Here is a 15,200-nt window from a genome sequence, read left to right on the forward strand (position 1 = left end):
GCTACTCAGGAGACTGGGGCAAGAGAATCACTTGAACCCAGGAGGCAGAGGTTGCTGTGAGCCAAGATTGCACCACTGCCCTCTAGCGTGGGTGACAGAGCGAGACTCCCTCTCAAGATAAGATAAAATAAAATAAATAAAATACCTTTCTGGATTAGGCCTTTAAGGAGAGCATTCAAAGGTTTGGTCCTGTTCATAGATTTTGTTGGAATTGAGCCCATAACAAAGGATGATCATATTCATTTATTGCCAGCAGATAACAGTAGCACTGATATTTCCATCTGTTATCGCTGCTTTCAAGCCATTCTAATGAAGTCTCCCAGTCATCAGTTTTTTGAATGAATGATGTTTTTTGGCATTTGGAAAATTTGTCACGTGAACCCTTTTGGCTGCAGGCCTTACATTCATTTTATATAGTTCTGTGCCTAAAATGGCACCTGTAAGTATTTTTGGCAGCTAAAAAGTCATTTCTGAGAGTGAAAGGATGCTTCATGGTTTGCACCCTGGTGGGCTTTGGGCTCCTTGATTTTGCTCCTTTCCTTTCTCTTGTGGTTTGTTCGTGGTGGGCTGGCCATGCTGATTGCAGAGACAGTCTCCTTAGCAAAGCTGCTGGGCACACTTGTGTTTGATTTCTGCTCCTGGAGATGTCGTAATTGACAGTGTTGAGAGTTGAGGAACGCTGAAAGGTAGAATTCCTAACAACTCATAAAAGGTTATTTTGGGGGCATGGAGATAGGGTCTTTCATGTGGATTCAGTCATTTTAGTTTTCTTCTATACAGCAAAATAATGCCTACAATAAATCTCATTCCAGTTCCATGCGCATGATGTGACAGACATTCCAAAGGGTGGATCGTGGATTATGATGACACAGAAAACTGCAGCTTCTAGACATTACCACAGAAAGCACACAGACTTTGGAAACCAACAGACCTGAAGTCAAATACCGACTTTCAGCTTGCTCCTGTGTCACCTTTGCAAGTCAGTTCACCTCTCTGAGACCTTAGTTTCCTCATTTGTAAACCACCTAATTCTCAGGGTTGTTACGATGTTACGTGAGATTTCACATGAAAAACACCTGTTGGATCACAGGCATTCCATGTATGGCAGCTACTGGTTTTTGCCTTCTCATTGAGCTGGAATAAAAAGAGTCTCTACATCATTGGTCATTAGGGAAATACCAATTAAAATCACAATGAGATACCAGTACAGTACCAGATGGCTAATACCAAAAAACAGATAATAAGTGTTAGTGACGATGTGGAGAGACTGGAGCCCTCTTAGATTGTTGATGGGAATGTAAAGTAGTGCAGCTGGTTTCAAAATAGTTTGACGATCTCTCAACAAGTTATGTAAGGAGTTACCGTGTGACCTGACAGTTCCACTCCAGGTCTTGGAGTGGAATGTATGTACCCATTCCACTTTTCTTGGTGTGTACCCAAGAAATTAAGACATCTGTCCATGCAAGGACCTGTATACAAATGGATATAGCAGCATTATTGATAGCAGCCAAAATGCAGTATCAACCCAGATATCCATGAGCTGGTGAATGGATAAACAAAATGTGGTGCCTTCATAGAATGGAATATTGTTCAACACTAGAAAGGAATGAATTGCTGGTATATGCAGCAACATGCAATCCAGACATAAGAGACTGTAAGTTGTATGATTTTCTTTAATTGAACCGTATAGCAAAGGCAAGACTATGGATAAAGATAGAAAGCAGATCAGTATTGCCTGGGGGCTGGGGTAGGAGTTGGAATTGACTACAGAACAACATGAGGGAACTCTCTGAAGTGAAGGAAAGGTTCTGAAGCTGGATTGGGGTGGTGGAGGCACAGCTGTATACCTTTCCTAAAACTCATCAAACTGTATCTTGAAAATGAGTGATTTTATAGTGTATAAACTAAAGCTAAGTAAATTGAGCTAGAACTTGGATCACCTGATCCAAGCATCATAAAATGTGATTTATATTGATAATTATGTTTTAAAAGATAGCATAGTTTTCAGAATGCTTGTGTTCAGTGGACATGAGTGGGAGCTCCTGGGTGCACATGTGTGTTGGGTCTTGCAGTGAATCCAGTCCTTTGCACTCATTGAGGACTTTTTTTTTTTTTTTTTTTTTTTTGAGATGGAATGTCTCTCTGTCACCCAGGCCAGAGTACAGTGGCCCCATCTCAGCTCACTGCAACCTCTGCCTCCCAGGTTCAAGCGATTCTCCTGCCTCAGCCTCCCAAGTAGCTGAGACTACAGGCAAGCAACACCACGCCCGGCTAATTTTTTGTATTTCTAGTAGAGAATGGGGTTTCACTGTGTTAGCCAAGATGGTCTCGATCTCCTGACCTTGTGATCTGCCAGCCTTGGCCTCCCAAAGTGTTGGGATTATAGGCATAAGCCACTGCGTCCGGCCCATTGAGGACTCTTATGTGTCCCTTGTCTCTTGCCACAACAGCCTCTATCATCAGAATTGAAGGCTTCTTTAAAAGAAATCGCACCATCCAAATATAACACTGTGAATTTAGGCTTATGCTGTTACATTCTTTCTTCTATGAATATGTTTATTTTTACATTGTTGAAATTAAATATATATAATGTGTTTAAATTAACTATATGAAATGAACATTTTCCATGATAAACTTTCTATGAATACAGCTTTAATTGCTGACTCTGTATTTGAGTACACCCTTTCTAGCCTTGTATATTATTTCACAAACTTTATCTGTTAATTTTTATTTCATTCCTAGCTGGAGAATGTTCTTTCTTGTTAACAGTTATATTTTCTTATTTTAAATATTTTTCTTTTCTTTTTTTTTTTGAGACAGAGCTTGCTCTGTTGCCTGGGCCGGAGTGCAGTGGTGCGATCTCAGCTCACTGCAACCTCCGCTTCCCGGGTTCAAGTGATTTTTCCTGCCTCAGCCTCCCGAGCAGCTGGGATTACAGGCATGCGCCACCATGCCCAGCTAATTTTTGTATTTTTAGTACAGATGGGGTTTTACCATGTTGGCCAGGCTGGTTTAAATGTCTTTTCATATCCAGTTTTCACTTCTTTTTTGGGTACTAAGTAGTCTGCATTTTAAAGTAAAATTTAATAGAGATTTAAAAATAAAATGTACAAGTTCTGTACAGAAAACTTGGAGACTGACTAACAGAATGTATAGTGGAAAACAATCATCTCTAGTACCAAGTAAAACATAATTAGTTGTCAGTATTTCGGTACATGGCTTTCCATATTATTTTCTGTTTCCCAAAAAATCATCTCTAGTACCAAGTAAAACATAATTAGTTGTCAGTATTTTGGTACATGGCTTTCCATATTATTTTCTGTTTCCTATAATGTATAAGAAAAAATAGAATTCTAGATGTACTACTTTATTGATCTTTTTATCTTAGCAAAATATTCCTAATTATGTTTGTCTACATTCTGATAGTAAATACCTACAAATACATCTTTTGGATGTCTTATAATTTTGTTAGGAAAACCCATTTTGAAAATGTTGGTTATTTCTAGTTTTTTAAATAACATTTGTTCTCAGTTGTTTAAACTTGCTGAAATTATGTACATTTTAAAGATTTTTTATATATATTGAAAAACTGTTTTCTTGAGACATTTTATTTTCCCAACAGAATTATGTGATTTTTTTTTCCCCCTCATGCCCTTGTCTACAAAGGGTACTATGGGATTTTTTTTATTACCAATTTGATGGGTTAAAAACCATACTATGGTGATTTATATTTGGTTATTAATGAATATTGTCTGTTAAAATAGGTTTATTGGCCTTTTGTGTTTCTTTGAAAAATTCCCATATCACTTTTATTTTTTTTCCTGTTGGAATTTTTCTTTTTCTCATTGAATCATGTGAAGTCTTTATTGTTTAAAGATATCAGCCCTATTATATTTAGATAGTTTCCTTTGCCTCTACCTTTTAAGTTTGATTACTGATTAATTTTCACCTGCTGAGGATGAGGCTTTTTACCTACAGGAATGAGGGGCCGTGAGGAGGTCTCCTCCCCTGTCCTTCTGTTGAACACAAAAGCAGGTAAAGCAGACCAGCTGTTCAGAGTCTAGGATAGTTGACAGAATTTCCCCCGGGATCTGTGGTTGGGATTCATTTAAGGTTTACAGCCTGCATCCCCGGAATCTCCACGATAATGCCTCATCTCTGATTGTTATTTGCTGGCCGTGTATGAATTTCAGGTGTGGTTTCTTCTATAGGACAGGGGATCTTTTATTTCTGTTATTTTCTTAAGAGTTTATCTGCTTTCTTCCCTCTAAGAAATGGTGCTTGTGAGAAACCTCATACTCTCATCTCTAAAAAATCAAATTTTCTTGGAGATAAGACATTCCTGAGAAACAGAATGTCCATAAACCTGGGGATTAAGTAATTAGCATTAAGGGAACTGATTGAAATTCCAGTACAGGAATTTAAAGCATGGTCGGTCCTATTTATTAATTGAAATTCAGAGACCTTGAGATAATTGCCTGTCATTGCCTGCATAGATTTTTCTCTGTGCATTGAGCAGGCTACCCCCTGCCCTCTGCTTCTGTCCCTGGTCCTGAGCATCAAGCCTGCCAGCACCCGCGAGGCTCCCTTTGTTCTCAGCCTGTGCGGAGTGTAACGAGCCCGCTCTAATTGGGCTTGAGCTGAAAGCAGCTGGGATCTCATTGCCTGTGTGTCAAGTTCAGCTTTTGATGAATGCAAAAGCAGTGCGAGGCACAGCAGGGGGCCCCTCCCTTTTGAAAAAGACGGAATCCTTGGGCTGATCTTCCTTGGGGCCATCCCACCATCCTGAAGCAAACCCTGGACTTCTGGCCCGGGACAGACTGTTGACCAAAGCTGTTGCCGCGATAAGTAACGTGTAAGGATCCTTACTTTCCAGAGGTCAGTGAGACGAGTCCTGTCAGTGAGCTGCTGGTTTGCAAGTTTGTCTGCTATTTATCTAAGGATCTCACTTTATCCCCTGAACTTAACAAAAGCAGAACAGGTGGAATTTAGGTAAAATCCATGTTGTTTTGGATCCTTGACCCTGCTCTCCACTCCCTCATGTCCCAGAGTCATAAGCTTCAGTTCCTACCAAGTCAGCTGTACCTGCCTACGGTGTGGCTCTGTTTTAGCCTGGGATAGAAAAGGGAGAAGCACTCATCATCAGTGGTGTCCTGCGTCCTTCCTCACTCAGTGCACAGGGAGGAGTAATTTATGTTACTATGAGGATTACTAGTGGAGATCAGCAAGGGTTTATTCTCTGGGGCTTATTTAGATCCTGCCTAAATAGGGATAACTATATTTGGGATGGCTGAACTACATCTATAGATACCCTAGTCCTTGAACCACAGGCGTCCAGAGTCCATCCTGAGCAGAGACGTCTTTTAGGCCTCTCCAGTGTGAAACGTAGATGCCGTCAAGGGAGTTGCTGCTGAAGGTTTCCTTGTGAGCCCACACCTTCTGCTGTGTTCATAGTTTGTAAGTTGTATGTTACTGTTTTCATGAGCTCTTCAAGAAGCATGCGGCTCTATGTATTGTCTCTGCTGTGCATATGGAGGGAGTATCCCACAGGCACTCAGGCAGGGCTGCTGTTTTCCCAGAGCCCAGGACAGCTTCCTGAACACTGAGGATGCCTGCTAGGTAACAGAAAGCAGTCGACCTCTCCTCACACACACAATTTCTGTTTCCAGAGATGGTTGATCCTTAAGAAATCATGGTGAAGTATCTTCACAAAATGGGTAGACTGACTTTTCCAGAGTGGGCATAAAACCTGGAAATTCACTTTTTCCCCCGTTAGTTTCCATACATTTTTAAGGTTTTTTTTTTTTTTTTTAGAGAGGTTTGTTCCTTTTAGGGAGATTTTGGAAAACTAAATACTGTACACATGTAAGGCATTACATATTTAGAATCTTTGTTCTCAAGAGGTTTGGAAGCATTGCTTCTGCTTAGATGATAGAAGACCACGTAAGATGAGCCTTGGAAGTTGTTTGTTCCAGAGAAGACACAGTTAGGGACAGAGGTGCTAGCTGGTGTGGGATGAGGAAACGATGCCCTAGTCTGGCCAGGCATTTCAATGCATTCAATCTCAGTTTCTTCAAAAAGCAGAGAAGAGAGTCCATACTCTTACAAATGAGGAGACTGAGACCCAGACTGGCTGGTGGCGTGACTGGCAGGTTGCAGTCAGGTTCAGAACCCAGAGCTCTGGTTCTTTAGCTCCTCCTTTCCCTGTGGCTTCCCCTTTGCCCGATGACTCTGGTGCTTCCGTGTGACCCAACACGGGGCCTTCTTTCTGCCTCCTCCCACTTGCTTGTGAGGCCACATCTGCGTGCCTGCTGGTGGTTCGGAGTACTCTGAAGATACCTCTTACTTGTCCCTGGCAAACTCCCCTTTGACCACAGTTCCAGCTGTCTGGCTTTGTCCTGAGTCCTGGTGCTGATGCTGGATTTGGAGTTTGGACTTGGTAGGCGGAGACTGCCTTTCTCATCAGACTTCGACTTGGCAGCACCCGTCTCAACCGTGGGCTTCTCGGGCAGGCGTGTGCCTCTCCACCTCCTGGTCTCCATTCCCATCACAAGGCTGCGTCCTCCTGGATTGGACAGGCTGACTCTGACACCTGGTGTTCAGTTAGCAAGCATTTGTTGAAGGAAAGGCTCAACTACAACTTATCAGGACTTCTGAGTCCTCATTTTGGCATTTTTCAGTTGAATAATGAGACCAGTGACTTTGCGTTCTTCATATTATCTGACCATCAAATGGAATCATGCCCTGCATTAACTGTAGTGAGATAGTGTATGTCTGTATTTTTACAATGTTGGTATTCCTCAGGAGAAAGCTACTACAAAAGTCCAGCTACCAAAAACAGTGAAGCAGTTTCCAGGATATTAGCAAATTTCAAACACAATAATTTCAACAGCAACAAAATGGAACTACAGCTTAATGCAAGGTAACTCTGTTTAAAGGTACTTTATGTTTCAAGATTTGTAGCCTTAATATTTTCTTAAGTACAGTTTTTGTAAAGGAACAAACTGGGGTTAAATTTTTCAAAATGTTTTTTTTGTGTAGCTTAATGAGAGACGATAAAAGGTTATTAGCAAGTAACTGAGCAAGAGTAACCAACAAGTAGGCAGCTGTGAAGTTAGGGAATATCCCAGAAAAACGTGGGAAGAAGAGTAGGATGGAAATGGTGCCCTTCACCCAGAAGGGCCCCCAGAAGAGTGCGTGTCTGTGCGAGTCTCCTGTGAACACTGACCTCACAGGCATCTACCCTGCTTAGTTGTCCCTGTTGTCCCTGCCCTAAAGGGAACATGTGTGATCATGTCACGATAGTCTTTTATAAATCTTTTCAGCTGAGAAGTGATTTTAAAAAATACTTTCTACTTTATTATGTGAATATGAAGAAACAATTTCAAAAGTCAAACTATGTAAAAAGATATACTCAGATGAATTTGGCTCTTGTCCCTGTCTTTTCCACTCCACTCCGCCCACCCCCCACAGGTAAGCATTTTCATTAGTTTTTACAGAGACAGATCTCTAAATTTAAAACATTTTGTTTAAGAAGTGAGCATTGCAGTCTGGGCCATATATTGCGTGGTCTTCAGTATGTCTGAAGAACAAAGAGAAGTTTAGAAGTTTTATAAAAAGGAGAAATGTAAGGGATTTTTTGAAAGAGAGTTGTTCATTGGCACTAAGTAAAGTTTTGGGGAGCTGGCAAGCCCTCTCTGGTGTGTGATGGGGCTGGGTAAGCTAGTCTGAGAGTCAGGGCAGGCAGTTTCAGCAGCCAAGCTTGCCGAGAATGACTTTTTGGAGCAGTGCTATGTGCCCTGAGTGCTTTGCCCCTCTGGCCTTGACTCTGTTAGTTGGGTATGACAAGAATGACCCAGTTGTTGTGATCAATTTTGACACTATCCTTCCTGTGATTTTTTTGAAAAAAAATTTATTGGTATATAATAATTGTACATATTTATGGGATACATGTGATGTTTTGATGTGTGCAAACTATGATTCTTTTTGTATAAAGCAGGCCAAATGTACACGTTTCCTTTTGCATCAAGGATGGCATACTGGACGTATGTTTTTGTTTTTGCGTATGATTTTTCACTAACACCATATCTTGGGGATCATCTCACACCAGTTCTCAGAGGCCTTTGTTCTTGCTGGAGGTGGGCAGAGTGGGTTCCTCAGGGGAGCTCTCTTGAGTGCAGAAGACACTGTGCTGGGGGCTATTTTGCTACCACAAAGAAGCTGTGTGACCCAGAAGAAGACACCCACCAAGGGCTCTGGTGCCTTAATTTGTAAAGTGGTATTCCTCATATTGCTGTATCCCAGAGACAGTGTGCATTCAGATGTGTGGCATTATTTTGTCTGGTTGGAAGAAAAAGTCCTTTCTGAAATGCAATGCATTAGTGATGGAGGTGTGCTGCCAGAGTATCAGGTGACTGCTTCGGATCTGGAAACGCTGTAGACCAAGAGGAATTGCAGAAAAGGCCACTGCAGAGGCCAGAGCCTGTCCTTGTTTCCAGTGCCAGCTGTGTGCCCGGCTCTCGCTGCGTGGCTGTGGCCTGTCTCTGAGGAGAAGCCGTGGAGCAGCCAGGCCCCAGGCAGGGAGGGCTCTTCAGGCTTGCGTTCTGATGTTCCCTGGCCTCACTTCTTGGTTGTGTGAAACTTAAGTGTCAGGTTCCAGAAATGTTTGACTGTCGGTGGCGGTGATGGAGAATAAGGGAGACCCGTTTAAAGTGACACATGGAAGGCAGGCCTGGTTTCTCCGTTTATCACAGAAGACTCTAGTGAAATGAATTGTAATTTGGGGCAGAGACCTGAAATTGCTCTTCCTTGCCAAAATAAATTGATTTCGTCAGCTGTCTGAGCTTCATTTCTTAAACTGGACAGGACCTAACCTAGTCTAAATAAAACTCATTTTCCGTTAATAAAACTAGGTCACTCCAGGCTGCCAGAGTATGCTTCTGAGTGTCTTAAAGCACATACTCCAAAATTCAGGGGTTCACGTCATTTTCATAACCCATCAAATGTCGCCAGCGTGACAATGGCACTCACCTCTCCCATGGCATGCCACTGTAGGTGTGGGGCCTGTCTCTAACTCCATTCCAGCTGCAGGGCAATTGTGGCAGGAGGAGATTGCTGTCCACCTGCTGGGGCTGCGGATGGGCTAAGAGGGAGCTGATCCAGCCACCCTCCTATCGGAGGAGGGGCTTTGGGCAGGACAGCCCAGCCTTGCCCAAAGAAAGCTTTGTTTGCCGTGCCTTTGCCAGTGTTCCTGCTGCTGGGAGCTTTGCACCATAATGTTTTGAAGGTTTTATTTACACATGGGGGCCCATAAACTAGATCATGGAGGTAGGAAGTTGTGAATTTAAAACAAAAATGACAGCACGAATGGAATAATTTTAGAAAAGCCTTGTTCAGATAGGAAGAGCATCTCTGCATAGAGAGCTCCCTGAGCAGTGGGGATGCTGGCCTGCCTCACTTGCTGGAGGTTTGTGAGAGCCTCCAGGTGGCATCTGGCCCCTGCTCCGATGCCTGTGCACACTCACCTGCCCTGCCCTGCCCTGTGGGGCTGGGCCCTGCCTCTGGGATGTTAGGAGCTGGACTTAACCTGGAAGGCCCAGGAGAGGCTCCCATTGTCTTTCCTTGTTCCTCCCTTCTCTTCCTGCACTCTCGTGAGAGGGCCAGGAGTGAACCGTAACTGATAGCATCTGGCAGACATAGGTCGGAGTGCGGCTTTAGCATATTCTGAAATATACAGCTCTGGAAATGCTAAATCTATTGGAGATGTCTTTCTAAAACAGAAATTGGGGGGCAGTGGCAATCTTTGCACTGCTTTATATCTAGCATTCTTGTGTAATCTGAAGTATCATACCAAGTACATTTTAAACAGTGGATTGTCTTTACCTTTTTAATAAAATGCTGACACTCAGTGTATATAGAGATATGAAAGCCTACGAAAAAATAGAAAAACAGATGTTTTAAAGAAATAGAAAGTCATGAGAAAGGGGGCGGCTCTCCCTGTAATGCATTGTCTGCCCCGATATCCCAGCTTTTCATGGGTTAAGCTGTATCCTCTCATCCTTCTTTGCTGCCTTTGTGAGAACTACTCAGCAACATGCAGATTCCTGAGTGCTGATAAACTTTTTCTTGCTTCTATTTGCAGTGCACGGAAGCCAAAAAGCATTGCTGGTATTTTGAAGGACTCTATCCAACCTATTATATGTAAGTATTTGCACCTTTCTGTGGTTTCATTCTATGGCCGTACCTTTCTCTGGGAATTGTCTTGCTAAAGGTCTGGGTGTGGGATGGGGAAAGCCTGACGTGGCCCAGCCTCTGCTGCGGTGCCAGGCCTGCCTCGCTGGGGGATCAGCAGGTGACCTCACCGTGGTGTACGGCCCACTCAGACCAGTTGCACTGAGGACAGCCTGAAATCCTGTGCCCTGTTCTGTGATGCAGGTGAGCTCACTTGTGAGTGTTTAAAGGGGGTGAGATGTCTGTGGAAGGCAAATATTATATTGGTGTGTACACATTTTCTTAGGCAAAGAGAGCAAGAATCATAGGAGCAGACTTACGACCTTGAGCAGGACAGGAAACAGTCCTCAGCGGAGCCACTGTGACAGTGTGTGTGTGTCTGTGCATGTGTGTAGGAAATCACAATAATCGCCTGTCTCTGAGGCCTCCTCCCCAGAGAGCTGTCATCACAGCCTCTTGTGGCTCTTGGCTCAGAGGGGGTTATAATCCTTCTGGTGCCCCCTCGGTGTCTGCCAGTCTTTCTGTAATGAGGACATTGCTGCATTTTCTTCGTGCGGCTTTTGTATGTTTGTAATATCTGCTGTGGTAACCACCAGCCCTGTGGAGCCACCTGCCTTGGTGACCATATTAACTCTCCAGGTTATCAGTCACTGTTTTTGATTCTGTTTTGAAGTTCCTTAGGTATTGAGTGGAATGCCCTAACCAAAATTTCCCAAAAGCTCTATTATTTTTAGTATTGAATTTTGTAAAACCTGAGATTCTTCAGGCATATATATTGTAGTCTAGCAGAAGTACTATATATTCTAGCATATAGGGTAATTGGATAGGAGATATATAATAGGAAAAAGGGTTATTTTTTAATCTGCCAAAACATACATTTTTCTTACCTATCATTATTATTATTATTTGAGTTGGAGTCCTACTCTGTCACCAGGCTGGAGTGCAGTGGCACAATCTCAGCTCACTGCAGCCCCTGCCTCTTTGAGTTCAAGCGATTCTCGTGCCTCAACCTCCCTAGTAGCTTAGATTACAGGCATGTGCCATCACGCCCAGCTAATTTTTCTTTTTTTTAGTAGAGACGGGGTTTCACCCTGTTGGCCAGGCTGGTCTCGAACTCCTGTCCTCAAGCAGTCTGCACGCCTTGGCCTCCCAAAGTGCTGGGATTAGAGGCGTGAGCCACCTCGCTCAGGCTCTTACCTGTCATTCTTGAGGAGCCCAGTGTATGACGGAAGGGCTGTGTATCTGTGAGTGGGGGGTGAAGCACAAGGAAGCTGGCCATGTTCCTCATCTTGGTTTCATACTGACAGGCAGGAGTCAATGTGCCCTATGGTGTGGGGCCCTGGAAGGAAGCCTCTGCAGCTGCAGAAAGACAGACCCCACTTGGAAAATAAAGCAGCAGCGTAAGGACTTGGGCTCTAATTACAGAGTTGTCAGGTTGAAGAGAAGTGGTTGTGGGATAACAGGAAGAGAAAATATTTTGGTTCTTCTCAGCATAATGAATTTTCATCAGTATGGTTTATTTCCTCGTTCAGCTTCTTGCGCAAATGTGGACCTTTCGCCTCCTCCTGTGTGCTCTTCCTTAAAAACCTGTTTCTCCAATTGTTTTATAGGTCAGCTTTGTCAGAGCTTGGGCATCAGAGGTCATTGCTGTTCTTGTATTGACTTGTTCATTTGTTCTTTATTCATTCACTTGTTCCCTGCATATTTTGAAAGTGTTTTGCATTGCATTGAACTGGAGACAAGGAATACAAAGACAAGCCCTGCTTTTGTCACTCAGGCCTGTGGCCCAGTTTCCTTTCGTGCTTTTCTCTTCCAATGGTGGGGAGAAGGATCCAGAGCTCCCTAGGTGCACTGTCCAGAAAAATGGAAAAGTGAAGTCACCATGAGAACATGAAGCTCAGTGTGAGAATAACAGCAGGTAACAGTTATTAAGTACTTACTCCAGGCCCCGGCATTGTCCTGTGCCCTGTACATGAATTAAGGTCTTCTGATCTCATGATGCCAGGAAACCCCAGCCCCACCCACTAGTCTTCTCTGTTCTGCCTCTAGTCTTTCTGTTTCTCCCCTCTCTTCCCAGTGTCCTCACCCAAATCCAGATCTGCGAATGTCCCTCAACCATTGCTGAAACTTTCTAACTAGTCTCCTTTCAACCTCTTCTCCCATCCAGTTCTCACGTGTTTCTAAATTTCCATGTCACTTTTTTGCTTAAACCATCAGGAACAATGTCCTTTTAACAGTAGACTTTCAAGAGAGTGTCTGGCTTTATCTTCCTTCTTTCTTGTGAGTCTCATGAGGGCAACAAGTTATAAATACTTGGCTTCCCAACAAGGCGTAGGATAGTGCCCGGCACACAGCGGCCATCCTCGATGTTGAGCGGATACATTTCCTTGCAGTTCCCACCATGCAGTCAGCAGCGCTGACCCACGTAGGGGACCTTTGATCATTCCCCAGTTCTCTGAGCCTCTTCTGACTCAGTTCCCTGTCCCCATAAGAGTTTGTTCCTCCCCTGCTGTTTTGGCTGTGAGAGAGTGCTGATAACACCAGCAAACTGCACCACGCGGCGAGTGCTTCAGGATGGGGCCATGGCCTGTGCATTCTGTAACCCTGCTGCCTGGCCCAGTGCGTGGCACCTGATGTTTGTCATCATGTTCGTGCATATTTGCTCTGTTACTTTTTTATTTAATTGAGGTGAAATTCAAAGAACAGAATTAACCATTTTAAGGTGACACGTGCAGTAGCATGGAGCACTTTCCCCACGTGATGCGGTCCCCACCTCTGTCTAGTACCAGCCTTCCCATCCCGCCACTCTGTTGTTTACCAGCTCTGTGACCTTATCAGCTGCTTCCTCTATGAGATGTGACTGCAAATTCTGACCTGCCAGGTTTGAGGCACAGGGCTTGCACATGACCAGTGCAGAAGTCCTATAAGAACATAACCTACCCAAGGCCAGCTCACCTCTGTGTTACATATGCTCATGAGATGAATGCTACAGACTCAGTGTGCCATTTCTCTGCACATGCGAGGGACCACAGTGTCTTGACACAGAGGTGAACCCAGTGTGGTGTCAAGGAGAAAGTTGTTTTTTTGGGGCCAGCCAGCACACATGGGGTGGCTTGTCCAATATCCTAACCAGTCCGGATATTTAATACTCAAAAACTGTCTTCTCCAAAGCTGTCTTCTCTGCTGTCCATCAAGTTGGGGTCATGAAGCATTTTTCTTAAAGGGGAATGAATAGAAATTGCTTAGCTGTATTCTACTCATTCCAAGCTTGTCTCGCTCAAGGAGAGATCTGCTACAGGCAAGAGACGGTAGCTACACCCCCGCTGGAAGTGCTTGACCTGCAGGAGGCACAGCTGCCCTAGAGTTAACCTTGAGGGCTACGTTATTGTTGATCTCTGAAGCCCACTGTGGTCTCTGCTGCCTTGGTGCAGAAGGCAGTACAGGTACAGGAGACTCACATCTAGCCCAGGCTCGCCCTGCTGCCGGGTGCCTCGGCCAAGGGGGATGCAGGGAGGGAGGCGGGCTGCCATTGCACACTGCTGCCAGCCTGGCCTCTGAACACATGGCCGGCGTGCAGGGTGCTGTCCTGGGGATGGTGACGGCTTCCCTTTCATCCACAGGTGTCTGTGGAGGGCCCACGACGTGTCAGTTGTGTTGCGTTGTGGTGTGCAGGACAGGGAAGGTACCTGTGCCTCAGGCAGCAGTGGTATAGTCACGTGAGAGTGACTAGTCATTTCTGAAGCATCTTCAACAGTACATTAAAAAAAACTTAAATTAGGCCAGGCACGGTGTCTCATGCCTGTAATCCCAGCACTCTGGGAGGCCGAGTGGGGCTGATCTCCTGAGCTCAGGAGTTCAAGACCACCCTGGGCAACATGGTGAAACCCTGTCTCTACTAAAATCCCCCCCCAAAAAAATATTAACTGGGCATGGTAGCACAAGCCTGTAGTCCCAGCTACTTGGGAGGCTGAGGCGTGAGAATCGCTTGAGCCCCAGAGGCAGAGGTTGCAGTGAGCCACACCACTGTACTCCAGCTTGGGCTACAGAGTGAGACTCCATCTCAAAACAAAACGAAACAAACTAACAAACAAAACCTTAAATTATAACAGATCTCATCTAAAAAGTACATTTCCAGTATATTCTATGTTTCATTTCATCTGGGTAAAGTGCTAAGATTCTCCGAAATAGATATTCCTTACAAATATGTTTACTCAAAGTGACATCCTGTTTTGTTAGAGGTTGTTTTTTTTCCTTCCCCTGCAGAAAATATATATTTCAAACAACACCTCTGTTTTGTGAGTGTAACTCACCATGCAGAATGCATTGAGGAGGGAACATCTAGGTTGCAAACTTGTTTTAGGGATTTTATTCCTATATTTGATAATCTGATTTCATTTTGTCTCACCAGAAATGCCAGGTGGCAGCCACCTTCTCCCTACTCTGCCTGTCCCTGCATTTCATTCCAGTGTGCTAGTTAGTAAGCTAACAAAGACTGATCTCTTTTAATGAAATGTAGGTTTGCTACTGTAGCTACCTAGACATAAAAAATTACTCTCACCTGTTCTGATTTCTTTGTGCTAAATGATCTCTCTCTTTCTACCCTATCCCTGCATCAAGGTTTGTTTCATTTCCTTAATTTGATATTTTTCCATTGTTGGTCTGGGAGACTGTGTATTACATGTATAAACAAGATATACTTATTGTTGAAGAAAAAGACCCTTCGGGATCTGAACAGAAAAGCAACACATTCCTGTTCCCTCCAATAATGTTTCCCCCTTTACTTCCCTTCACTACCTGCCTTTCCTGTTGCAAGCTGCCCTTCCAAGAGCTCTGAATTAAAATGTGCCTTTCTGTGCTTTGGTTCAGGGCTTACTAGGTGTCTCCTCTTAGTAACGTGGTTTAAAAACAGCGAGTGGCTGTGTGGCCTCAGCAGCTTCCACCCCTTGGCTTGCATTCTATCCTCGAGTCAA

General features: G+C 44.0%; 1 protein-coding gene across 4 annotated transcripts in view; it reads left to right on the forward strand.

Moving 5' to 3' along the window:
- VOPP1 (VOPP1 WW domain binding protein) overlaps positions 1–15,200 on the forward strand; it is a 104,099-nt gene that overhangs the window by 40,574 nt on the left and 48,325 nt on the right. For 3 of the 4 annotated variants that reach the window (XM_045389161.3, XM_074034955.1, XM_005549556.5), the window contains exon 2: positions 10,142–10,200. In XM_045389161.3, the coding sequence (XP_045245096.2) occupies positions 10,142–10,200 (59 nt within the window). Of the gene's footprint in view, positions 1–6,280; positions 6,923–10,141; positions 10,201–15,200 lie in introns of those variants that run through there. The other variant, XM_065541942.2, reaches the window with a different exon arrangement.

The sequence above is a fragment of the Macaca fascicularis genome, chromosome 3, assembly GCF_037993035.2.
Source record: "Macaca fascicularis isolate 582-1 chromosome 3, T2T-MFA8v1.1".
In the NCBI taxonomy this organism is placed as follows: domain Eukaryota; kingdom Metazoa; phylum Chordata; class Mammalia; order Primates; family Cercopithecidae; genus Macaca; species Macaca fascicularis.